This window comes from Myxine glutinosa, chromosome 5 (genome assembly GCF_964187855.1).
Source record: "Myxine glutinosa chromosome 5, kmMyxGlut1.1, whole genome shotgun sequence".
Classification (NCBI taxonomy): Eukaryota; Metazoa; Chordata; class Myxini; order Myxiniformes; family Myxinidae; genus Myxine; species Myxine glutinosa.
In genome coordinates this window covers 18,852,555-18,877,365 of record NC_136265.1, presented here as the reverse complement: position 1 = coordinate 18,877,365, position 24,811 = coordinate 18,852,555, and the positions used below count along the sequence as shown (strand labels likewise).

At 46.3% G+C, this 24,811-nt stretch overlaps 2 protein-coding genes across 6 annotated transcripts in view; both read right to left on the bottom strand.

Moving 5' to 3' along the window:
- LOC137427890 (growth factor receptor-bound protein 2) overlaps nucleotides 1–17,892 on the bottom strand; it is a 48,335-nt gene extending 30,443 nt beyond the window's left edge. Inside the window, exons 1-2 of one of the 5 annotated variants that reach the window (XM_068117689.2) lie at nucleotides 17,653–17,892; nucleotides 17,377–17,522 (exon numbers count right to left, since the gene is read on the bottom strand). In XM_068117689.2, coding sequence (XP_067973790.1) covers nucleotides 17,377–17,454 — 78 coding nt within the window. In that variant the 5' untranslated portion in view covers nucleotides 17,455–17,522; nucleotides 17,653–17,892. Of the gene's footprint in view, nucleotides 1–2,318; nucleotides 2,508–17,376; nucleotides 17,523–17,652 lie in introns of those variants that run through there. The other 4 variants (XM_068117692.2, XM_078777665.1, XM_068117690.2 and 1 more) reach the window with 4 other exon arrangements.
- LOC144892212 (uncharacterized) overlaps nucleotides 1–24,811 on the bottom strand; it is a 623,022-nt gene that overhangs the window by 286,449 nt on the left and 311,762 nt on the right. The gene's annotated exons all lie outside the window — the stretch shown is intronic.

The window sequence follows — 24,811 nt, the reverse complement described above, 5'->3', positions numbered from 1 at the left end:
CCCCCCCCCCTCCCCAAGAGGGTTTTCTCCCCCGAGCGGGTTTTCCCCACCATTGCCATCAATGAGGTTGCATGTTGAGGTGTATATTATTAAAATCTCCAAATTCCATTACAACGTCACAATAATCATCGATCAATAAATATCCTCCAAGATGCCTGTAATTGCATTTTTCAGTATTTGACATTTTGACCCACCTCAGGGGGCAGGGACAAAAATGAAAACTTTTGCACCTTCATGCCCTGTGCTGATCATAACGACCAAGGTTGGTCAATTTTTGTCAAACCTTTTAGGAGGAGATAGCGTGACGGACGGACGGAGACAGACCAAGCAGATTACGTCCTCTCATTTTAATTTTTTTAAAGTGGCGAAGCCGTTTCAATATTTGCCTATGCCCGTCCCTCCATCAAAATGAAGAGGAACGTAACCCACCGTGTTTAATTCTAAAGTTTTAAAAGGGCGATTCCAAGGGGCACTGAAGGGTTTCATTTGTTTCACGGATTTGCCCATTTCATATTAAAAATGCCAAACTGAACCGCTTCCTTTTTCAAAAAGCGTGGGAATAATGATGCCCGAGACAAACCCAGAACATTCTCAACAATGACCTCATGACAAATGAATGCAGAGTCATTCGATAAAAGGCGTCACCCCAGTTTTCAATGCCTGCAAACATTTTTTTTGACGACATCCGGACTTGTTCAATTCCCAAAACCGAATTTTAAGAGCCAAGTATCGATTTGTTTCCATCATAATGAGCCTGGTGTTGGACGGTGAAGGTGGCTGACTTGAGATCTCAAGGTCCTGAGTTAAAGGCCCTGTCATTCTGTTGATTTAGCACCAGGTGGGATGACTGAGCCTGTCATCCATCGAGGTCAGCAAAAACGAACGAATGGCTTACTGGGAAGAATGAGCCATTCGAGTATCCTGCGTCGGAGGGGCGACCCATCCAGGATTGCGCCCAATAGCCAAGGAAACTGCTTCAGCAGCCCAATGTATACATCTGTGGATGCAAAAGTTGTTGTCTTCATCATCATGGTACCACACTCCACAACCAACCACACGTCATCAGCATTACTCTCCATTCGGTGATACGTCGACGTTTGAATCCATTAGGATAACGATACAAGTTACCTCTGACTGAGGTGGCGATCGGCTACCTTTGTCGATCCCCAAGAAACGGGGTTTATACGTAAAACTAAACAACAACGGTTCATATGAATTACTTAGGATGAAAAATATAACAGTGCAAGGACATGGTTGGCCCTTCACAGTCTGTTCTTGTTTCTCGTCGTCGGGTCCAGGAAGTACAATAACAGAACAAATCGTACAACTTCAACAACGTACGCCTCATACAATCAGTTGCTTTTTCGACTAGGTTTGTTCCCTCGATCAAATTAAATAGAAGCGTAAAACATGTGGTGATATTGGATACTTTATCTTTCATGAAATAAAAAAGGAAACGCTTGGCAATTAGCTGGCGGTAGAAAACCTGACAACCGCTATTGTTACGGTGGCACCCGACTCCCAATGACATATAAAAAGGTTGGCTACCCGCAAGCGAGTTCACAGAAATTAAATGACGGTGTCTGTTCCGATGTTCCGTTTCACCGTTTCAATAATCGTCACCAAACCTCATTGATCAGTGTAATCGAGTCTTACAACGCTCAGGGTACAAACGTCTATTGCGATCGGCTGGTTCGGCCCAGTCCAAAGTTCGCCGTTTCTCAAACAGTCACAACATTCCAATTCATCCGCTTCGAGCAAAACCGTCGCAGGGCTGTTCTTCTTCTTCTCATTCTCATCCCATCGGCCTTCTTTGCGGGTATATGCAGAGTTTGAATATATATAAAAAAACAAAAAAACAACAACAATATTTGCTTCACATTTTTAGCAATACATCCAACAAGGAAAATGGAACGCAATAATATTCAGCAGTAAATTATTAATTCACCCTTTGGCATCACCCGTCCCGTGCAGTCTCGTACTCTCACTCAAGTCTAGCAATAATCATGAAAGCCTTAACTGTTACATTTAAACAAATAAAGAACACTTTGGACTCCAAAAATAAATAAATAAATAAATAAATAAATAGCACAACATTTCACTTCCCTGAATATTGATACGAAGAGCAAGCAACAAGTCGTTAATTTCAAAGCGAGTGCGCAAAGTGACAAAACGACCATACGCCAACGAGTGTACGTGACCTCAAGCAGTACATGGTCAAGTTCACTCGCACATTCCTTACGGGGAAAATACATACAAAAACACGTCCCACATGATCAACAACGAAAAGCCTCCACCTGCACAAGCACGCAGCTTACAGTGTACTGAAGTTGAACTCGCACCGTTCGTTTTTCATCGTGAAACTCAACATTGCCTCTCGAGATACTGAGGCACATTAATCGCTGCCCCGTTCCCCCTCAAGCCAATCCGAGCCTCGCTCCGAATATTAACATTCCGACCGGAGTGATGGCATGCAACGTCAGGTGACAACACCTCGAGGGATGTGCACTCAATAAGTAACCATGGTAAGCACACACATTCAGAAATGTTCACCACCACGACTGCAGGTCAAAAACGAGCCGGGTTGCATCATTACTGAGCCGCAGCTGTGCCTCTGATGCAGTGAAACACACACACACGTATATACATATATGTATGTATGTATGTATATGTATGTATGTATACATACATATACACGAGCACATATATATACATTAGTATCTGTAATTTGGTTCTCCAACCTAATGAGCCAACGTCATGACGTCATCGCCACACATGTCCGCATTGCCTGCCAAACTTCGGAGGGGCCATCTAGCAGTGTGTCATTATGGATCTTAAATTCAGATACTGTCACAAGTGTATGCAAAACTCACAGTTACCGACCTGGTTTCACCCTTGTTGGGGCTTCATCAGGGCAACGCAGTGAGCCTTCCATACACTTGTGACTGAAAACCTTTCGGTTTTTATATCAGTCATTATGCAACTTACTGATGAACCACGGTTCCCCACTGATGGTATGCAGTCGCATAATGACTGATTATATATATATATATTATATATATATATATATATATATATATATATATATATATATATATATATATATATATATATATATATATATATATATATATATATATATATATATATATAAACACGCACGCACACCAAGGTGTTGGCGACAACTCACCTACTCTTTACAAAAGACAGCTGGGATATGTAATGGCCACCAAGAGGACACCCGGCTTAACGTCCATCTAATGAATGGATGGAGCGCACACATCACTGTCTTATCCTGCAGGCAGAGGCCTATAATCAGATATATAAACTAGACCGGCACTCGGTAGAGCGCATACCTCCCCCAGGCTGAACAGTTTATGTATCGTATCCCACCGATAGGCCGGATCTGGATTTGGACCTGAACCAAAATCTAATCGGCATGTTCTTGTCACCAAACCAACTCGTCCACCAAGTTTTGCTCGAATCCGTGAATAACTTTTTGAGATATCCTGCTATTATCATTTTTATCCCTATCTCCCAATGGTGAAGAATCACTTAAAAAGTTCTACTAGCCGGATCCAAATCCGGATCTTCACCAAAATCTAATCATTTCGTCCTAGTCACATATACTACTTCCCTGCTAAATTTCGTCCGAATCCATCCACAACTTTTTGAGACATCTTGTTCACAGACAGACAAACAGACAGACAGGGGTGAAAACATAACCTCCATCCACCTTCGGCGGCGAAGGTAATCAGATGGCCTACACACTTAGCTGTGGATCCCAAAGGGAATGCAGCAGAATCAACAGACACGGACAAGCAAATGTTCTGACTAAGCCAGACAGTTCACACCTCACACAAATCACAAACACGATTGTGTGCACAAAATACAAAACACACAAACACGATTGGAGATCTCGCGAGATCTTGCGGGGAAAGTCACGGTTTTTCGAAGCTGTCCCGACCTTCACGCACGCTCGAAGTTAAGTAATTGTTCACAATTGTATTTTTGTCGAAACTGTATTCATCTTACGTGTGTGTACCTATAGTGCATCCCTTGGAAGATTTATAGGTGTTAATCTTTCATACCTGAAGAGAGTGGTCGAGTATTTCGTGCCGCGATATATTGCGGCCATGTTGTTGCTCTTTAAGCTTCCTATATGGAGGCTTTGTTTTCTCTCAGTGGTCGATTGTGGTCCTGCTACTCTTGTTCTCAGTTTTTTCCCCAGTCTTTTCACCCCATACTTCGTTGTTTAAAATCTTAGCAAAAAAAACAAAACAACAAAAAAAACATTTCCATCCTTGTTCTTTTCGTTCGTTGACCACGTGTTTCACCCTCATTTCACCCCCATTTTCACGCCATTCCCCAGATCTGTTTTGCCCTGTTCTTTTTGCCGACATCTTTTTCCCTGTTCATGTGACTCGTGGTTGTCCCTATAGGCCCTCTCACCGTTGGTTTTTTTGTGAATATTAGACTGTTCTTCATGGTTCTGTTTAAATATGTTTAAACTTTCCCCTGCAGTGTTTTATTCAGTGGTTTATTACAACACGCTGTTTTTCTTCCTATTTAAAAGGCTCTTTTCAATTTCCTCTCCAACTCATTCCACTTCAAAAAAATATTCAATCTCTTATAATTCTAAATCACTACATGCTCTAAATTCACATTCATTCCACCCCTCATCCATCGTTCTTAAACGGATCGCTAACTTGAAAATCACAAGAAACCCAATTTGTTATAAATGTTCGTCTTTCATTAATCATCCACTTTCTAAACTCCCCCCTGGCCCCTCCCCTCCAAATCTACCCCCCTGGCCCCTCCCCTCCAAATCTCCCCCCTTGCCCCTGCCCTCCAAATCTCCCCCCTTGCCCCTCCCCTCCAAATCTCCCCCCTTGCCCCTCCCCTTCAAACCCCCCCCCCCAACCCCTACCCTTCAAATCTCCCTCTCTACCATCCCTCTCCAATTCTCCCCCCTCCCACCCCCTTCTCAAAGCTGCCTCCTCCCCACTCCGTCTCCCTTCTATCTCATACCTCCACATCCCCCAACCTTCTACTTTCCTCTGCCACCCCTCAAAGAACCCCTCACGGTTCCTCATCCCATTACCATCAAACCTTTCGTCCTCATCCTTCCCTTTCTTGTAACTCTTCTGTAATCTCTGACACACTATTAACTGCTCTTCCTACCTCCCCCACTCATCCTTCATCTGCCCCTACCCCACCCCTCCCCTCTCCTGCACCCGATGCTCCCCCTCTCTCCTCATTAACGATATGGACCTCAAACATCCAGGGCCTTCGCTCAAACCTGATTCAACTCTCCATTCAGGTTGCTTCTGACAATCCAGACTTGATCTGCTTAACAGAAACTTTCCTCCTTCAAGATGTCTCCGATTCCTTAATATCTCTTCCTGGTTACTCCCTCCTCAGGTATGATAGACCTGAGCCTCGTCCTGGTGGTGGGGATGCTATCTTTATCAAAAACTCTCTTCCTCACTCTCCTTGCACTGCCCTCTCTCCACCCCACCCCCTGGAGTACCTCTGGCTACGGCTTCCTCTCCGCTCACACCTTTTGTTCATATGTGTTCTGTACCGTCCTCCAAACAGTGATGACTCCATTTACATGTCGCTGTCTGACAACATGGCCCAACTTCCATCAACTCATCCCAACTCTCTCTTCCTCATATGTGGCGACTTCAACTGTCATCATGCCAGCTGGCTGGGTGTGGGTTAATTTCTCACCAGCCATGGCACCTCAGCAAAGTACTTCTGTGACTCATTGGGACTGACACAATCTGTCAATTTCCCGACCCGGATCTCAGTCAATGGAGTATCTTTTCTTCTACACTTGGTTATGACAAACTTCCCTGCAAATGTCTGCTGCTCTTCTTCTGCTCCAATCGGTTCTTCTGATCATGTGCTTGTTAAAGTGGCCATTCTCAGAGAGCCAACTCAGCGTCGACGAGTCTGGCATTTCACTCAGGCTGACTGGCACGGTCTGCAAGCAGCCATCAAACATCTGGACTGGTCTTCCATCTCTACTGCCTCTGACATCAATTCTTCCTGGGAATTCTTCCAAAGCAAACTGCTCTCTCTCATGCACAGATTTATCCAATCTCGTCTTCAGTTGTCTTACCCTTCCTCCCGTCCATGGTACACTGAATCTTGTGGTGAGGCAGTTGCCCTGAAACAACTTGCCTTTGCCTCTTGGAAGGCAAATCCAACTGAAGGTAATCTCAGTTCCTTCCACCAAGCTCGGAACAAGTGTGTGTCTACGCTCAGGAGTGCCAGGAAGCACTATCTCTCCACACTCAAGAATGAACACTCAAACCTGTCTCCTTCCTCCAAATCCTGGTGGAATCTGGTGAAATCCGTTTCTGGTGTTTGTTCCCCCTCCATCCCCTCCCTCACCTCAAATGGCTACACAGTTGACACCGCACGTGACAAAGCCGAATGCCTCAACTCTGTGTTTGCCTCAAAATCTTGTGTCCCAAACCAATCTATCTATCTCTGTCTCTCCCTGTCTCTCCCTGTCTCTCCCTGTCTCTCCCTGTCTCTCCCTGTCTCTCCCTGTCTCTCCCTGTCTCTCCCTGTCTCTCCCCGTCTCTCCCTGTATCTCCCCGTCTCTCCCCGTCTCTCCCCGTCTCTCCCCGTCTCTCCCCGTCTCTCCCCGTCTCTCCCCATCTCTCCCCATCTCTCCCTGCCTCTCCCTGTCTCTCCCTGTCTCTGTTTCCACATTACCCAGTCAAACCCAACTGCTCCTGGACTCTGTATCCTTCTCTCCTGACAAGGTGGAGAAGTTTTTGTCAAACCTCGACTCTGATTCTGCAACTGGACCAGACGGCAATAGCCCACGGGTCCTAAAATCCTGCTCTGCTGCTCTATCTCACCCTCTCTCTGTTCTTTTCACCCTCTCTTTTGCTCAAGGTCATCTGCCAGCATCTTGGAAATCAGCAAACATTACCGCTTTACACAAAAAAGGTGCAAAAACAGATCCTTGCAACTACAGACCAATCAGCCTGCTCCCAATTATCAGCAAAGTCATGGAATCCATCATTGCTTCGGATATCAAATCCTTCCTCTTCTCCAATGGCATGATCTCTGATCATCAATTTGGATTCAGACCAGGTCATGCGACTCTGGACATGTTGCTTCTGCTGTCTCAACAATGGATGGAGGTCCTCAATGCCAAACAGGACATCAGAGCTGTCTCCCTCGACATATCACGTGCCTTCGATATGGTCTGGCACCCTGTTCTGCTCACCAAACTCTCCCCCTATGGTATCCATGGAAATCTCCACTCATGGATTGCGGACTTCCTCTCTAGTCATAGGCAACATGTGGCCCTGAATGGATTTCTCTTATCGCCCCTTCCTGTTCTGGCTGGAGTTCCCCAAGGTAGTGTTCTGGGCCCTGTGCTTTTTCTGGTCTTCATCAATGATCTCTCCGACTCTCTGGAAAATCCTCTCTACCTCTTTGCTGACGACTCCACTCTCTGCCGCTCCATTCCTCATCCCTCAGATCAGCAGCCTGCAGCCTCTTCGCTCTCTGCAGACCTGGACAAAATCACAGACTGGTCAAACAAGTGGAACATGTCTTTCAATCCTGACAAATCTCACACTCTTACTATGTCTCTCCAAAAAGACCGACTGGAAAACCCTCCCATCTACTTTCTCAACAATCCTCTCCAAGAAGTTCTGTCGCTCAAGCTTTTGGGTCTCACTATCTGCCATGATCTTTCTTGGGAAAACCACATTTCCAAGCTGGCCTCCAAAGCCAGTCACTGACTGGGCATCCTCCGTCGTGCGAAGTCCTTCCTTGGCACACCTGAGCTCCTCACCACATGCAAGGCTTTCATCCGCAGCTCAATGGAATAGTGTTCCCCCCTCTGGGCCGGTGCTCCTGCCTCACCCCTAGCTCGGCTTCACGCTGTTGAAGCCAAAGCTTTCAGAATCATTGGAATCTCCTGCGATAAAGCTAACTCCGAGGGCCTTTCACTCGCTCACCGCAGGCAGGTTGGTGGTCTTTCTGTCTTCTACCGACTCCTCTCCAGCCTTGCTCCCCCAGCTCTCTCTGTGCTCTGTCCCCCAAATATTCCTGCAGGTCGCACAAGATCTGCCAGCATCCCTCTTATGGTTAAACAACCAAAATCTGGGCTCTCTGCTCACCTTCACTCTTTCATTCCCCTTTTCTCCCGCCTCTAGAACAAACTCCCCCACTCCCTTCAATCCCACTCCTCCCTCCAGGTCTTTAAAACAGCTGTTCACCACCATCTCTTATCTTCATCTTATCCACTCTTTTATTCATCTTATCCACTCTTTCATTCCCCTTTTCTCCCGCCTCTAGAACAAACTCCCCCACTCCCTTCAATCCCACTCTTCCCTCCAGGTCTTTAAAACAGCTGTTCACCACCATCTCTTATTTCCCCTTCTACCGACTCCTCTCTGGCCTTGCCCCGCCAGCTCTCTCTGGGCTCTGTCCCGCAAATATTCCGATAGGTCGCACAAGATCTGCCTGCAACCCTCTTATGGTTAAACTGCCAAAATCAAGACTCTCTGCTCACCTTCACTCCTTCATTCCTCTTTTCTCCCGCCTCTGGAACAAACTCCCTCACTCTTCAATCCCACTCCACCCTCCAGGTCTTTAAAACATTTGTTCACCACCAGCTGTTCACCTTTAAAACAGCAGCTCTTTCTCTCCCTCTCTCTGTTCTCTTCACCCTCTCTTTTGCTCAAGGTCAACTGCCATCTGCTTGGAAATCAGCCAACATCACCGCTTTGCACAAAAAAGGCGCAAAAACAGATCCTAGCAACTACAGACCAATCATCCTTCTCCCAATTATCAGCAAAGTCATGGAATCCATCATTGCTTCGGATATGAAATCTTTCCTCTTCTCCAATGGCTTGATCTCTGATCATCAATTTGGTTTCAGACCAGGTCACTCTACTCTGGACATGTTGCTTCTGCTGTCTCAACAATGGATGGAGGTCCTCAATGCCAAACAGGACATCAGAGCTGTCTCCCTCGACATATCACGTGCCTTCGATGCGGTCTGGCACCCGCTCTGCTCACCAAACTCTCCTCCTTTGGTATCCATGGAAATCTCCACGCATGGCTGGTGGACTTCCTCTCTAGTCGTAGTCAACGTGTGGCCCTGAATGGGTTTCTCTCATCTCCTCTTCCTGTTCAGGCTGGAGTTCCCCAAGGCAGTGTTCTGGGCCCTGTGCTTTTTCTGGTCTTCATCAATGATCTCTCTGACTCTCTTGAAAATCCTCTCTATCTCTTTGCTGACGACTCTACTCTCTGTCGCTCCATTCCTCATCCCTCAGATCGGCAGTCTGCAGCCTCCTCACTCTCTGCAGACCTGGACCAAATCACAGACTGGGCAAACAAGTGGAACATGTCTTTCAATCCTGACAAATCTCACACTCTTACGATGTCTCTCCGAAAAGACCGACTGGACAACCCTCCCATCCACTTTCTGAATAATCCTCTCCAAGAAGTTCTGTCACTCAAGCTTTTGGGTCTCACTATCTGCCATGATATTTCCTGGGAAAACCACATTTCCAAGCTGGCCTCCAAAGCCAGTCGCCGACTGGGCATCCTCCGTCGTGCGAAGTCCTTCCTTGGCACACCTGAGCTCCTCACCACATACAAGGCTTTCATCCGCAGCTCAATGGAGTACTGCTCTCCCCTCTGGGCTGGTGCTCCTGCCTCACACCTAGCTCGTCTTCACGCTGTTGAAACCAAAGCGTTCAGAATCATTGGAATCTCCCGCGATGACGCTATCTCCGAGGGCCTTTCACTTAATCACCGCAGGCAGGTTGGTGGTCTTTCCGTCTTCTACCGACTCCTCTCCGGCCTTGCTCCCCCAGCTCTCTCTGGGCTCTGTCCCCCAAATATTCCTGCAGGTCGCACAAGATCTGCCTGCAACCCTCTTATGGTTAAACTGCCAAAAATCAAGACTCTCTGCTCACCTTCACTCCTTCATTCCTCTTTTCTCCCGCCTCTGGAACAAACTCCCTCACTCTCTTCAATCCCACTCCTCCCTCCAGGTCTTTAAAACGGCTGTTCACCACCATCTTTTATCTTCCCCAATCCAAAACCTTGATCTTTTCTACCCCCGCTAATTTCACCCCAAATCCACTTTTTTTGGGGTGACTTTTGACTTCTTTCCTGGAAGTCCTTGGTGTCCTTGCGTTTTATACCTATCCTGCCTCCCCCCAGGCCCTCTCCCTCCAAAAACATATCCCGATGTCCCTGCTCTCAAATGTTGTGTTTGTGTGCTTCCTCCCCTTCTCTCCCCATCTTGTCGACCGCTCCCCTTTTTATATACTTTGTTTGCTTGTTTGTTTGATTTGTTTGTTTGATAAATGTTAGCTCTTTCACGAGCCTCGACTCTGTATACAACAAAAAAAAAAACAAACAAAAAAAAACCTCTTATCTTCCCCCATCCAAAACCTTGATCTTTTCTACCTCCGCTAATTTCACCCCAATTCCACTTTTTTGAAATACCAACTTCTGTCCTGGAAGTCTTTGGTGTCCTTGTGTTTATACTTCTCCCTCACCCCCCCCCCCCCCCTTTCCCACGCCTCCTCCCCCCAAGCCCTCTCCCTCCCACACATCTCCCTGCTCTCAAATGTTGTGTTTGTGTGCTTTCCCTTCTCTCCCCATCTTGTCTTCCGCTCCATCTTTTTATATATTTTGTTTGTCTGGTTGATTTGTTTGTGAGGTAAATGTTAGCTCTTCCCCGAGCCTCGATTCAGTATGCAAAAAAAATAAAAAATAAAAATAAAAATCCAAAACCTTGATCTTTTCTTCCTATGCTAATTCACCCCAGATACACTTTTTCGAAATTCCAACTTCTTTCCTGGAAGTCCTTGCAGTGTCCATATGTTTTATACCTCTCCCACCTCCCCCAAAGCCCTCACCCTCCCACAGTTCTCTCGATGTCCCTGCTCTCAAATGTTGTGTTTATGTCTTTCCCCCACTCTCCCCATCTTGTCTACCGCTCCCCTTATTTTGTGTTTTATGTGTCGGTTTGTGTCTGTTTGACTTTTTGTGTAATTAATGTTAGCTGTTTCACGAGCCTCGATCTTGTATACAAAAATACAAAAAAAAACAACAAAAAAAAAAAACCACTAAAGTGAAAAGTACAGTCCTGGTAGCAACTCAAACACCTACTCTCCAACAAACAGACAAAATGTTTTTTTTATATACCCATGGGTTTCAAAGATTAAAAAACAAATAAGCGGGACAATAATATTTACTTCCCACAGACAAAAGTTATTACTAATAGTTCCCCCTCACTGAGAAACCACAACCCATCGACCAGGCATTCCGCAGCCACGTGGATAGAGTCCCTACCAAACACACACGTTCATTGCGACACCCGCACACCACTCACACCCCTCAATGGTATGCACAACACGTGCCCATGACAACCGAGCACGGATGATGCATAGCACAGGACAAAAAAAAAAAAAAAAAAAAAATTTGAGAAAGGACCACGGCGATTCAAAGCAGACCCAATACCACCTTTAGAGGCCATTTTCCCTGCAGAGCAGGAGTTGGCCTATTTTTGGGCACCGTTGCCCCCTTTTTGAAGCAATGTTTTACAGCCGGATGCCCTTCCTACCGCCAAACCTGTTAGTCGCCTCTTGCGACACACAGGGAATTACCAGTGAACTGGTACTCAAAGTAGCCCCAATGAATCAAAATATTCTCCATTAATATAAAACTGAAGCCCCGATAATAAGAAACCCTCTTCCGGTGAAACTGCCAAAATCAAGACTCTCTGCTCACCTTCACTCCGCTTTTCTCCCACCTCTGGAACAAACTCCCCCCATTCCCTTCAATCCCACTCATCCCTCCAGGTCTTTAAAACAGCTCTTCACCACAATCTCTTATCTCCCCCCATCCAAAACCTTGATCTTTTCTTCCCCCGTTAATTCACCCCAAATCCACCTCTTTCAATCCCCAACTTCTTTCCTGAAATTCCTCGTAGTGTTCATTTGCTTTATACCGTGTATCCTTCCCTCCTCCCCAGCCCTCCCCCTTCCACAGATCTGCCGACATCCTTGTTCTCTTCTGTTGTGCTTGTGTGCTTCCCTCTCCCTCCCCCTCTTGTCTCCCGCTCCCTTCATTGTATGTTTAATGTGTCTGTGCATCTTTTCATGTTCAATGTGTTAGCTCTTACACGAGCCTCGATACTGTATTTTTTTTTTTTTTTTTTTTTAAGAAAAAAGAAAGAAAACCATCAAGGGTACGAACGCACGTCTCAAGCATTAAAACTGTACCATACATCCCCACTCCTATTGCCCAAAAACCTCATTGTTGTTGTATATCTACAAGTTTGAACATAAAAAAACCCTCAACATTTACTTCTAAGAAAATGGTAGGGAATAATATATAACACCAGATTACTCATTCTTCCGTCACCTCTGCTATACCATGCCACGTGTTTTCTTCTTTTTCTGAATATACACTCCCTCCCCCTTCTTAAATTTGTCAACAGGAAGCAGATAAATGAATCCTGCAAATTAATCCGAAAAAGAAAAAGGTGCACAAAGCTGGCATAGCAAGATAAGGTAAAAGTAAAACAAAAGAGCAAAACAAGAAGTAGGTGGCGACACAGTCACGGTGATATCCTCACGTTAGGGTAGTTATAGGTACGAGGACAAGCAAACACAAGGAGGAATGGAACAAACTCACCAAAAGTGGAGGTAAATGTTATTTATATACATTGGAGATGCTGCCAACACAATCCTCTTCAGGAGGTTCAATCACACAAACGTTTGCGTCTCATGACGAGCCATGACCTTTCTTGGGCGAACCACATTTCTAAGATGTCATGCAAGGCCAGCCGCCGACTGGGCATCCCTAGTCCTTTCTTAGCACCCCTGAACTCTAATCCACAAACAAGGTTCATCCACAGTTTGATGGACATCCACTCTCCCCTCTGGGCTGGCTCTGCTGCGCACACATCTTGACGCCATGGAAACCAAGGCCTTCAAGATCATTGGAATCTCCCACAATGAAGCAGAGTCTATGTATGGGCCTATCAATTCACCATTGCAGACACGTCGGTGATTCCTCCGTCTTCTACAGGCTCATTTCTGGTCACCCCCTCCATTCCCACCTCGACACACACATGCTTTCTGCAAGAAATTCCCTGTTGCTAAAACTCCCAAACTCAAGAATCACTGCTCACATTCTCTTCAATCTCATTATTCTCTGCAGATCTTGAAGTCAGCTGTTCACCACCATCTCAAATCATCCCCCATACAAAACGATGATCTTTCCTACCCCCGTTACGCGTTAACCTTCTACCTTCCCACTAAACCGACTTTTTTTTCCCCAAGTTTCCAATGTTTCCTTCTTATGAGTTTGCTTCCATATCCATCTTGTCCACCCTAGAGTCCCTGTATAAAGAGAGTTGTGTCAACTCAAATTTGGACGCCATTTTGTGTCTAAGTGTGTCGGATTAGATATACATGTACATTCGCGATATGGGGTGATATATTCTAAACCTGCTAAAAAAAATTTTACTACACATATTTAGTCTTATTATTACATACAGGTGATATTTGTTTTGTCAAAAACTCAGCTATTGCCGTGAAAAAGAGCTGTGTGGTGATATTAAAAGTGGTATGGCAATGGAGTTGATGATGAGGAGGCATATAAGAGCGTTACAAGCCAACACTGTCCCGCGTTGCCAACACTGTCCCAACACTGTCCCGCAAGCCAACACTGTCCCAACACTGTTGCAGTGTCCCGCGTTACAAGCCAACACTGCATATAAGAGCTAACATTATAAGTAAGACAAACCAATGCTGTCGTTCTCTGAATTTTAATAACTTTTAGAAAGGAGTGTGGGCATATCCAATATTTTTTAAAGGGTGCCGAGAGCAATTCCGGTGTAGGACTTCCAGCCGACATATAGTCTAACACACTTAAAACAAATTCTGTACGTGGTATTGCCATATTTCTATAGTGTACAACTTTAGTTTTATCGACATTTATATTCAATTTCCATTGTAATGATTTAACAAGCTGCAAGTCAGCTTCTGTCTCTGACATAAGGAAAACGTCATCGGCATCTAGTAAGATTGAAACGTTCATTTATTACTACACCCTTGCCCAGAACTCTGATGGATATTGCCTGATCGATTAATATGTTTCATAGCTGGCGACTTAATTAACACTTAATTTTCGACTGCGCCAAGCCGTAATTAAACAGAGAAAAAACTTTTTAAAATACCTGCAGTGTGCACGGTTCGTCTAGTCGAACAGATATGGAAAAGCACAGATAAGACGTCGTATTCACCATAACTTGTTTAATTTCACCAGGAACACGATGAGGCCAACACAGTAAACATTCAGTACAAAACTTGGTTCATACATTCAGTACAGAACATGATTCATACATTCAGACCGTAAGAAAACTCTGCCCGTAATACAACACTCTGACCAGACCAACACTTCATCCCACTACGTTCACTCCTCACAAGTGAAACTCATCACTACTCCGTTCACTCCTCACAAGTGAGACTCATCACTACTCCGTTCACTCCTCACAAGTGAGACCCATCACTGACTCATCACTTTCGTCTGACTTTCGCTTCCCAAATTTGTCTTCTGACTTTATCACTTGGAAATCTATACATCTTATATTTCCCAGATTGGTTTGAACAACCAAAAGCAGAACAACCAGTCATTTTGTTTGGCAATAAACAACATTCCCGTACCAAGCTGACGTTCACGCACGGTGAAGTTAGACACAAAATGGCGCCACGAAATCACGTGACCAGAAATCTCGGGTCAGCGCATGGCGCAACTCTCTTTATACAGGGACTCTAGTCCACCCCATATGACCTCTCCTACCCTTCAATCCTCCCCACATCCCTACTGTTTGTGTTTCATCCCACCCACTCTCTGCTGTTCCTTTTGTTCTGGGACGTCCCGATTCCTTCTTTGTTCTAGCTCGTACACGAGCCTCGATTTTGTATACAAAGAAAATAAATAAATAAATAAATAAATGAATAAAGTGAAAAACGGCGATTCAACAGCAATGACAAATTTGTCTCAAGGGACCAGGCTACACCTTCTCCATACAACTTTCTATTCAAATACAGCCACGGGCCAATTCACCATTCCGAAAGACTAAGCAATGTATGGATCAGAAGAAAAAAATTAAGAAATAAAGAAATTAATTGGAGGTGAAAGTTTTTTTGTTTTTTTTTAAGACTCCACAATGGTGATCAAAGTACCGCAGCTTGCACAACTGCTCTCCACAAACACTGCGGGCACATGCCAACCCACACAGCACAATATCTCGACAAAGTAGACCGAGCGCAGGAAATTGTACAGACCCATTATAAAACCTCCAAAGGGAGCCACAGGTACTTGTACTTCCACCTATGAGGACGACCACCCGGTGCCGCCTGACACTCATTCGCCAAGTGCATCGCAACAACGGTTAAAACACTTGCAAGCACCAAATACCACAACATGGCTACAAAGAAGCAAACCGACTAGTACCGGAGTACTTGGTCAAAGCAAAAACAGGCAGGTACGTGCATTTCAACAATCCTCTCGAAGAAGTTCTGCCACTCAAGCTTTTGGGTCTCACCATCTGCCATGATCTTTCCTGGGAAAACACAAGCTGACCTCCAAAGCCAGTCGCCGACTGGGCATCCCCCGGTCGTGTGAAGTCCTTCCTTGGCACACCTGAGCTCCTCACCACATACAAGGCTTTCATCCGCAGCTTAATGGAATACTGCTCTCCCCTCTGGTCTGGTGCTCCTGCCTCACACCTAGCTCGTCTTCACGCTGTTGAAACCAAAGCGTTCAGAATCATTGGAATCTCCCGCGATGAAGCTAACCCCGAGGGCCTTTCACTCACTCGCCGCAGGCAGATTGGTGGTCTTTCTGTCTTCTACCGACTCCTCTCCGGCCTCGACCCCCCCCAGCTCTCTCTGGGCTGTCCCCTAAATATTCCTACAGGTCGCACAAGATCTGCCTGCAACCCTTTTAGGGTTAAACTGCCAAAATCAAGACTCTCTGCTCACTTTCACTCCTTAATTCCTCTTTTGCCTCTGGAACAAACTCCCTCACTCTCTTCAATCCCACTCCTCGCTCCAGGTCTTTAAAACAGCTGTTCACCAGCTGTTCACCAGCTCTTATCTTCCCCCTTCCAAAACCTTGATCTTTTCGACCCCCGTTAATTCACCCCAGATCCACCTTCCTGAAATTCCGACTTCTTTCCTGGAAGTCCTTGCAGTGTCCATGTGTTTTATACTTCTCCCACCCCACACCCCCTTCCCCCAAGCCCTCTCCCTCCCACAGATCTCCCTGCTCTCAAATGTTGTACTTGTGTGCTTCCCCCTATCTCCCCATCTCGTCTCCAACTCCCTTTATTAAACGTCTTATGTGTCCGTTTTTTTTTTTTGTCATTACTGTTACCTCTTACACGAGCCTCGATCTTGTATACAAAAAATAAAAAATAAAAATAACAGCGTTCGTACTTCGTACGGCATCGTCAAAGGATAACGCAGACTCAAGGACAGCCTGTTCTGTTGGCATCAGCAAAAGCTGCATGGTACTGTAGAGCGGGGCATGGAGCACAAACAGAAAAGGGGAAACAAACGGCGATGTTCTAAAACTCCTCGATGCAACAACAGCAAGTTTGCAGCTGCAGAGAGATAACGAACTGAGCAAAGCAGAACAACAATGATATGTAAAACCTGATGTTTCCTAATCCTATATGTGGGAGCTTATCAGGAAGTGCACGTGACCAGGGATGATGGCACGTGCTTTCGTCTCATCCTCCTAGACAGGAAGCCGTCAATTAAATGACAATGAGCCATTCATCTCCACATCAGCAATCAATGAACTACCAATCGATAGTTTAACAGTACCCGGCACTCGATGACTTGTCGAAAAGCGTCTCGAGCACATTTGAGTGCTAGCAGAGTGGACAGACGGCTTAACGTTCTCATCGATTTATCTCGATCTTTCCAAACTAACTTCGTTACGTATCTCTACGATAAGGTGCGTCCCACAAACGCTCACCGGGACTCCGTGTGCAACTGCTCAGAAATTGCCGGCCGTGCATTCGTTCACTTTATGTCGACCATGGCGGAGTAGTTTGCGCATGTGTTTTTTTACACTTTTCATGGAAAGCCGTTACGCTGCCGTCTCATAATAGAGCAAAGCATTCATAAAATCGAAATCGTTATCAGCGTTTGGCAAACTTCCTCCTCTCCGAGTTCAAAAACGCATTTACATACAAGGAAGGAACGTCGAAGCTTTACGCCGGGTGGGATTTAAAAAAGAGAGAATCCTGTCAGTAATCTATATGCAAATCCCCCTTCTCACCTTGAGAACGTCATCCCGTTTGAAGCTCAGCTCGTCGTCCGCCGTGGCGTTGAAGTCGTATTTCGCGATCGCCTCCATGACTGACGCACTTCTTCTTCTTTATCGATAATCTCCCGACCAGCGACCGGCCCGGAGCGGGCCGTCTTCTTCGTGAAAGGTCGAAGGCGAGAAGAGGAAAAGCACAGGAAAAATATATAATTTTTACGAACGTATGATGAGGAAACGCGTAACGATGTCAATTTCATTTAAGCGGCCCGAGGCCTCACGCCAACCAACCTGCTTCGCTTCAACGTACAGACAGCGGAACGATCGCTACACGAACGGTCAATGGTAACCAGGCCGCACGTGAGGTGAAAACCAAGGCAAAACGAAGCCGAAAAGTGCTCAGAAAAGGTAAAGAACACTGTGCGGACCTCTTATCCCTCCTCAGATCTTTACTTTCCTCCTTTACGCCGTGGAGCTCGTGAGGCACGGCGGCGAGGTGACGTCACTCGAGGCTGACGTGCGATTGGCTGTGCTCGAAGTCACGAAAATATCACCAAGCGCGCTGGCGTTTTTTTGCCGCCGTGATGTCACCGCGTTCATTTTGCGGAACATTACGTCATGACAAACACCATCGCCATTCACTGCAAAGGCGAAAGTTTCCCAATAAGTTGCAAATGGACTTTTCTGTGTAATTAAGTGAAACGTATGTTAGTGCGTCGCGTCTTCACCCATTTCCGCATATTTCACTTCTCCGACGGAAGCGTCCGATTGCGGCTCGCTCAGTTGCAACGTGATGACGTAATACGTCTGCGGAACCCCACGTCTTATGCCGCTATGGGCGTTCGGGTCCACACGTTTGTAAATCTCGGACACCCCACCAACAGCAGCGCGACATTTAATTAAAATACTCATTTTGCTTTCCCTCGGCTAATTACAAATTTTAATACTGCGAAAAACTAATGATTCGATGGAAACCATAATATAGCTCAAACTAATCATTTTGGCAACACTTAATTAATGAATAACCTTATTAGAATGTGGGGGGGGGGGGGGGGGGGGGGAAGGTCAAGAAAACGATGGGAAAATGACAAAATTACCTTTTCTTGTGGAGACTTTATTTTGTGACAAAACGAGCGCACAGAAACAATATTAACGCGATATATTTATTACGTACGCGCGGTGTCACATCGCTGCGCACAGGGTAACGTGTAACAAGAACCAACAGCACTTGATGACGTAATAAGTGTTCGGCACCTCATTGGTTAATCTATAATCTATATCATTGGTTAATCAGTTACCAAGCAGCTAGCTCGCGCTTGCCAAGCCAGCCGTTCCGTAACGGTTTCGAATGGATAGCTTGCCTGAATGCTTAAGCCGCTTGGCGAGCGCTCTACAAGTAACTTGGTATCTGAACACACCTCTGGTTGTCGCCAGATTTTTGACATCTTTTCCAAGATGGCCGCCACATGGTGAATGCTACCAGCCCAAAGACTAGCACTACCCTACCACCAACACACATCCCATATACCCGATACGTCAACACCCACTGCAGCAGTGGGACTGTCTGCTGTACTGTTCGCTTGTACGTATTGAACCGGTACTAGATATATGCGGACTTGCACTACTGAACTGTCTGGTCTTTGATGGGCGATCCCTGGTCAAACTACCACATTTGCAAATTAGTTGAAAATCTCCCCCAGAGTCTGGTTCTGTCGAACACCCTACGAGCGAGCAGACCATGGCTTCAAAAACCTTCTGCCAGCCTCCTGCATGCAGCATACACAAATGAAGACCATTTTAAGACCTAGGTCTACTTACTGTACTTGGTCAGTAATTCAATTAAAGCAACCGAGAAAGTTTGTTCTTGCAATTGTTAACGTGCACTATAACTCGAGCTAGCGATCGTAGTTAACTAACTTAAGTGTACACGTTATGTACGTTCATGTACAATTGTACATGTACATGTACATGTCTCCAAAATCGCATTCGCTAGCTGAGGACGCGGTGCAGACAATATCGATTTCATTTATATGAGTGCTCGGCCTATAGGGACCGCAAAATCATTATTGGTCTGGGTTCCAAACACATGCGACATAAATAAAAGAATTAAAATATATATATATATTGTTGTGGATATGAGAATTGTGTTTTTTTGTTGTGGTAAAATGTCACCCTCCTTCCTCCAGTTGTTGTGTATAAAGGTCGAAGGGCGTCCCTTAGTTAGGTCATATACCATAACGTAGCCAAATCATAGATTTCCTCCTTGTTGGTAGTTATTTCCTTATTCTGTGTATTCAGTTAAGGCTCTGTTTCCAACTAGTTAACACTGCATTGCATCGAATTAAAACAAGGTAGTATCCCCTTTCAATTTCCCCAGAACCTCCATGGGATTCCCCTTTTGTCAGCCGCATTACCAAATTCCTCTGCGCGGTTTGCTGCAGTCCGCTGTTTCTTTGGGCTTGCGGTTTTCGCCGCAGCTGCTTGGCGGTTTTCACCGGGACTCCATTAGCCATGAGGTGGGCTCGGAGAAGAAGGGGGAGGAGCTGCCGAATCCAGGGCGTTGGCCGCCCCTCGTCATCAAGGGCGGAGCCAAAAGAGGCCGTGCGAGCCAACCGGCACGGCAGTAAGCGACCCGGTAGGCGTGCCCAGAGAGCTCGCGGAGAGAGGTCGAGGCGCGCTATAAAACGCGTGCGCATGCGTCAAGTAGGAGAGTTGAGTGAGAGGGTTCAAGAGTGGCTGAAGAAGGAGAGTTGCGCTGGAGAGTTGCTGAGTTGCGTAAGGGAAGGACGTTGAGTGTGGCGTGAAGTGGCGCTGAAGTGGAGCTGAGGAGCCCGGAGTCCAGCACGAAGCGCCCATCCGTTCGCGGTGAACGATACGTGCCGCTGGACACCAGGGTTTTCCCGCCAAGAACGCGAGTCGACTCCTGGAGCCGGACCTCGATGCCTAAAGTGGCCTGGGCCTTCCCATTCCTCCTTCCAGCCAATCCACTCTGCAATTCCCCGTGTGAGTCTGTCTTTGTTTGTGCTGTCCCTGGGTTAATTAAGACTGTAATAGATAAGCTAAAATTTTCACTGTGTCCGCTTCTTCTTCTTCTGTTTTTATTTTATTATCTTTTCCTACTCCTTGGTTGCTTTCAATTATGTAAATAGTAAATAAATCATATTTGTATTTCTTACCCTTTGCCTTTCTTTCCTCTACATCCGTCGTTGTTGTCTTTTCCCTCATTGAAAACCTGTGGCACGATTTTGGCCAACGTTTGAGAATCGGGTCTAGTTGCTGTTAACGGTTCGTGCCGCGGCTGCCATCCGCTCGGCAAATTAACATCTTATCCGCGGTCGTGAACGAAGCTGCTCACCTGCCTCTGGAGGGAGCTTGTGCAGCTTCAGGAGCTGCGACGGCCAGATAACGGACAAGGGGTTAACCCCCCCTTGCTAACGGGAGAGCCGTCGTTCCGTATCTGTAACAATATATTTTAGATCTGGACAGAAAATAGTAAAAAAAAAGAAAAAAAAAAGGAGGCGGCCATTAAAGAGGAAGCGGGCAGGAATGACAAACTAATAATTTGTTTCACTTAATATGCGTCATCATTTTTCTCAGAGATGGCTGAACGGATAAACTTTGAGAGGTTCATCAGAGAGTGCAAGGGAGATTATTTTGCACAAATGTATTCGTAATATACGTGATATCACATTTTATAAACAATTGAAGTTGAAGATTTAAGTTTTAAAAAAAACGTTTTTCTAAAAAAAAATCTTTTTTTTTTTTTCTAAAATTTTCTTTAAAAAAACACCGTTAGGACATACACACGGGAGACATAGGTGCACATCAGAAGTTTGGTACGATTTCACAAATGTTTGACATACATATATAAATATAAATAAATATATTGTTGCGGATCTCAGCGCCGGCCTTCCCCTTTACCAAGGGGGGATTGATTAGTCCCCTTGTCTTTGACTGACCGACGGGACCCGGAGCCTATGACGTCCTTCCCGGACAGCGCGAAGTAGGGTCGTAGGACTAATCACTAATACCTAAGTACTCGCGCCGCCCAGAAACGAGGAAATAAGCCCCTCCCGAATCACGGGTGTTGGTGGATACGCCAAGCGGTAGCGAACCCGTGACCCGAGCCGTTAGCAATGACTAAACCCGATCCAAGCGGTTCTTAATCGTGCCACGCTTACCCAATGGAGGAAATGACAGAAACGGTCGAATTTGGAAGAAAGGAAGAACAGAATTTATTTACTTTTTTTTTTCTTTTTTTTTGTATACTGAACCGAGGCTCGTGAAAGAGCTAACATTTATTTCACAAACAAATCAACCAGACAAATAAAATATATAAAAAGAGGGAGCGGAAGACAAGATGGGGAGAGAAGGGGAAGCACACAAACATAACATTTGAGAGCAGGGAGATGTGTGGGAGGGAGAGGGCTTGGGTAGAGGAGACGTGGGAAGGGGGGAGGGGGGTGGGAGAAGTATAAAACACAAGGACACCAAGGACTTCTAGGACAGAAGTTGGTATTTCAAAAATGTGGATTTGGGGTGAAATTAGCAGGGGTAGAAAAGATCAAGGTTTTGGATGGGGGAAGATAAGAGATGGTAGTGAACAGCTGTTTTAAAGACCTGGAGGGTGGAGTGGGATTGAAGAGAGTGAAGCAGTTTGTTCCAGAGGCGGGAGAAAAGAGGAATGAAGGAGTGAAGGTGAGCAGAGTCTTGATTTTGGCAGTTTAACCATAAGACGGTTGCAGGCAGATCTTGTGCGACCTGTAGGAATATTTGAGGGACAGAGCCCAGAGAGAGCTGGGGGGCAAGGCCAGAGAGGAGTCGGTAGAAGACAGAAAGACCACCAACCTGTCTGCGGTGAGTGAGTGAAAGGCCCTTGGAGATAGCTTCATCGCGGGAGATTCCAATGATTCTGAACGCTTTGGTTTCAACAGCGTGAAGACGAGCTAGGTGTGAGGCAGGAGCACCAGCCCAGAGGGGAGAGCAGTTTTTTTTTTTTTTTTTTTTTTTTTTTTTTTTTGTATACAAGATCGAGGCTCGTGAAAGAGCGAACATTAATCACACAGAAAGACAAACAGACACATAAAACAAATAACATCGGGAGCGGTAGACAAGATGGGGAGAGAGGGGGAAGGACACAAACACAACATTTGAGAGCAGGGACCGAGAGACATGGAGACATCGAGAGCTCTGTGGGAGGGAGAGGGCTTTGGGGGGGAGGCATGTGAAGGGGGGGAGGCATGTGAAGGGGTGGAGGCATGTGAAGGGGGGGGGGGGTGGGAGAGGTATAAACATATGGACACTGCCAGGATTTCCAGGAAATAAGTTGGAATTTCAAACAAGGTGGATCTGGGGTGAATTAGTGGGGGTAGAAAAGATCAAGGTTATGGATGGGGGAAGATAAGAGATGGTGGTGAACAGCTGTTTTAAAGACCTGGAGGGAGGAGAGGGATTGAAGGGAGTGTGGGAGTTTGTTCCACAGGCGGGAGAAAAGAGGAATGAAAGAGTGAAGGTGAGCAGAGAGCCGAGATTTCGGCAGTTTAACCATCAGAGGGTTGCTGGCAGATCTTGTGCGACCTGTAGGAATATTTGGGGGACAGAGCACAGAGAGAGCTGGGGGAGCAAGGCCGGAGAGGAGTCGGTAGAAGACAGAAAGACCACCTACCTGCCTGCGGTGAGTGAGTGAAAGGCCCTCAGAGATAGCTTCATCGCGGGAGATTCCAATGATTTTGAAAGCTTTGGATTCAACAGCGTGAAGCCGAGCCAGGTGTGACGCAGGAGCACCAGCCCATAGGGGAGAACAGTATTCCATTGAGCTGCGGATGAAAGCCTTGTAAGTGGTGAGGAGCTCAGGTGTGCCGAGGAAGGACTTCGCACGACGGAGGATGCCCAGTCGGCGACTGGCTTTGGAGGCCAGCTTGGAAATGTGGTTTTCCCAAGAAAGATCATGGCAGATAGTGAGACCCAAAAGCTTGAGTGACAGAACTTCTTGGAGAGGATTGTTGAGAAAGTAGATGGGAGGGTTGTCCAGTCGATCTTTTCGGAGAGACATAGTAAGAGAGTGAGATTTGGCAGGATTGAAAGACATGTTCCACTTGTTTGACCAGTCTGTGATTTTGTCCAGTATTCCATTGACCTGCGGATGAAAGCCTTGTATGTGGTGAGGAGCTCAGGTGTGCCAAGGAAGGACTTTGCACGATGGAGGATGCCCAGTCGGCGACTGGCTTTGGAGGCCAGATTTGAAATGTGGTTTTCCCAGGAAAGATTATGGCAGATAGTGAGACCCAAAAGCTTGAGTGACAGAACTTCTTGGAGAGGATTGTTGAGAAAGTAGATGGGAGGGTTTTCCAGTCGGTCTTTTCGGAGAGACATCGTAAGAGTGTGAGATTTGTCAGGATTGAAAGACATGTTCCACTTGTTTGACCAGTCTGTGATTTTGTCCAGGTCTGCAGAGAGTGAGGAGGCTGCAGACTGCCGATCTGAGGGATGAGGAATGGAGCGACAGAGAGTAGAGTCATCAGCAAAGAGATAGAGAGGATTTTCAAGAGAGTCAGAGTCAGAGTCAGAGAGTCTTTGTACAATAATCAGAAGAAGAAAACACAGTGCAGTCTTAATCACAGTCTTAACTTATCCCTGGACAAACGGGCCCGTTCACACTCAGACACACTCACACGGGGTTGTAGACGAACAGGTCGATGGTGCAGGGATGGCGTCCAGGCAGCTCGCTCTCCGATCCCCAACTCGCACCGCGAAGCAGATGAAACAGACGGCAGGAGCTCTCCGCGTGTCGTGGCGCGCACGTGATTATTACAAGGTGAATGGTAGGGCTGGCTTTGGCGATTACACTGGCGGCTGCGGCCGCGTACGTAATAAGCGAATAGTCAATATGAGCTTCTCAATCAAGGGCTCTCGACATGTCGTGTGCACGCCGGTCCTCTCAATGCAGTTCTCTTGCATAAGTTCTCACAAGCGCCTCTTCCTTCTCCACTCAGGTCAGTCCTCTACAATGCGTGATTCCTTTCAGTCCTTTTCAAGGGCTTTGTGCACACGCTTATATAGCCTTGCCCAGCGAACCTTCCAGCACTTGCTAGACACCTCTTACCACGCCCTATCGCGCCATGCCCTCGGAGCCCTGGTTGGCTGTTGCTCCTTACCGTCACCGCCTCTGACGCGCTGCTTGACGGGGCCACACCTCGACCCTCGCGCTCCTCCCTCTTCTTAGGCCTACCTCGTGTTACCCGACTAGTTTCGAGCAAAACCAAGGGCAGCGAACGCTGCTGGCAGCCAAAGCGTAACAAACTTGAGGGATGCCAAATGGGGCGCGGGATCGAGTTTGCCCATGATGTAATTGGAGGGTGGCCGCAAAATGAAGAGGACCGAAGCTCATTTCTTTACACAACGCAGATATTACTTGGGAAATGGCCTACTCTTACACATACTATGACATAAC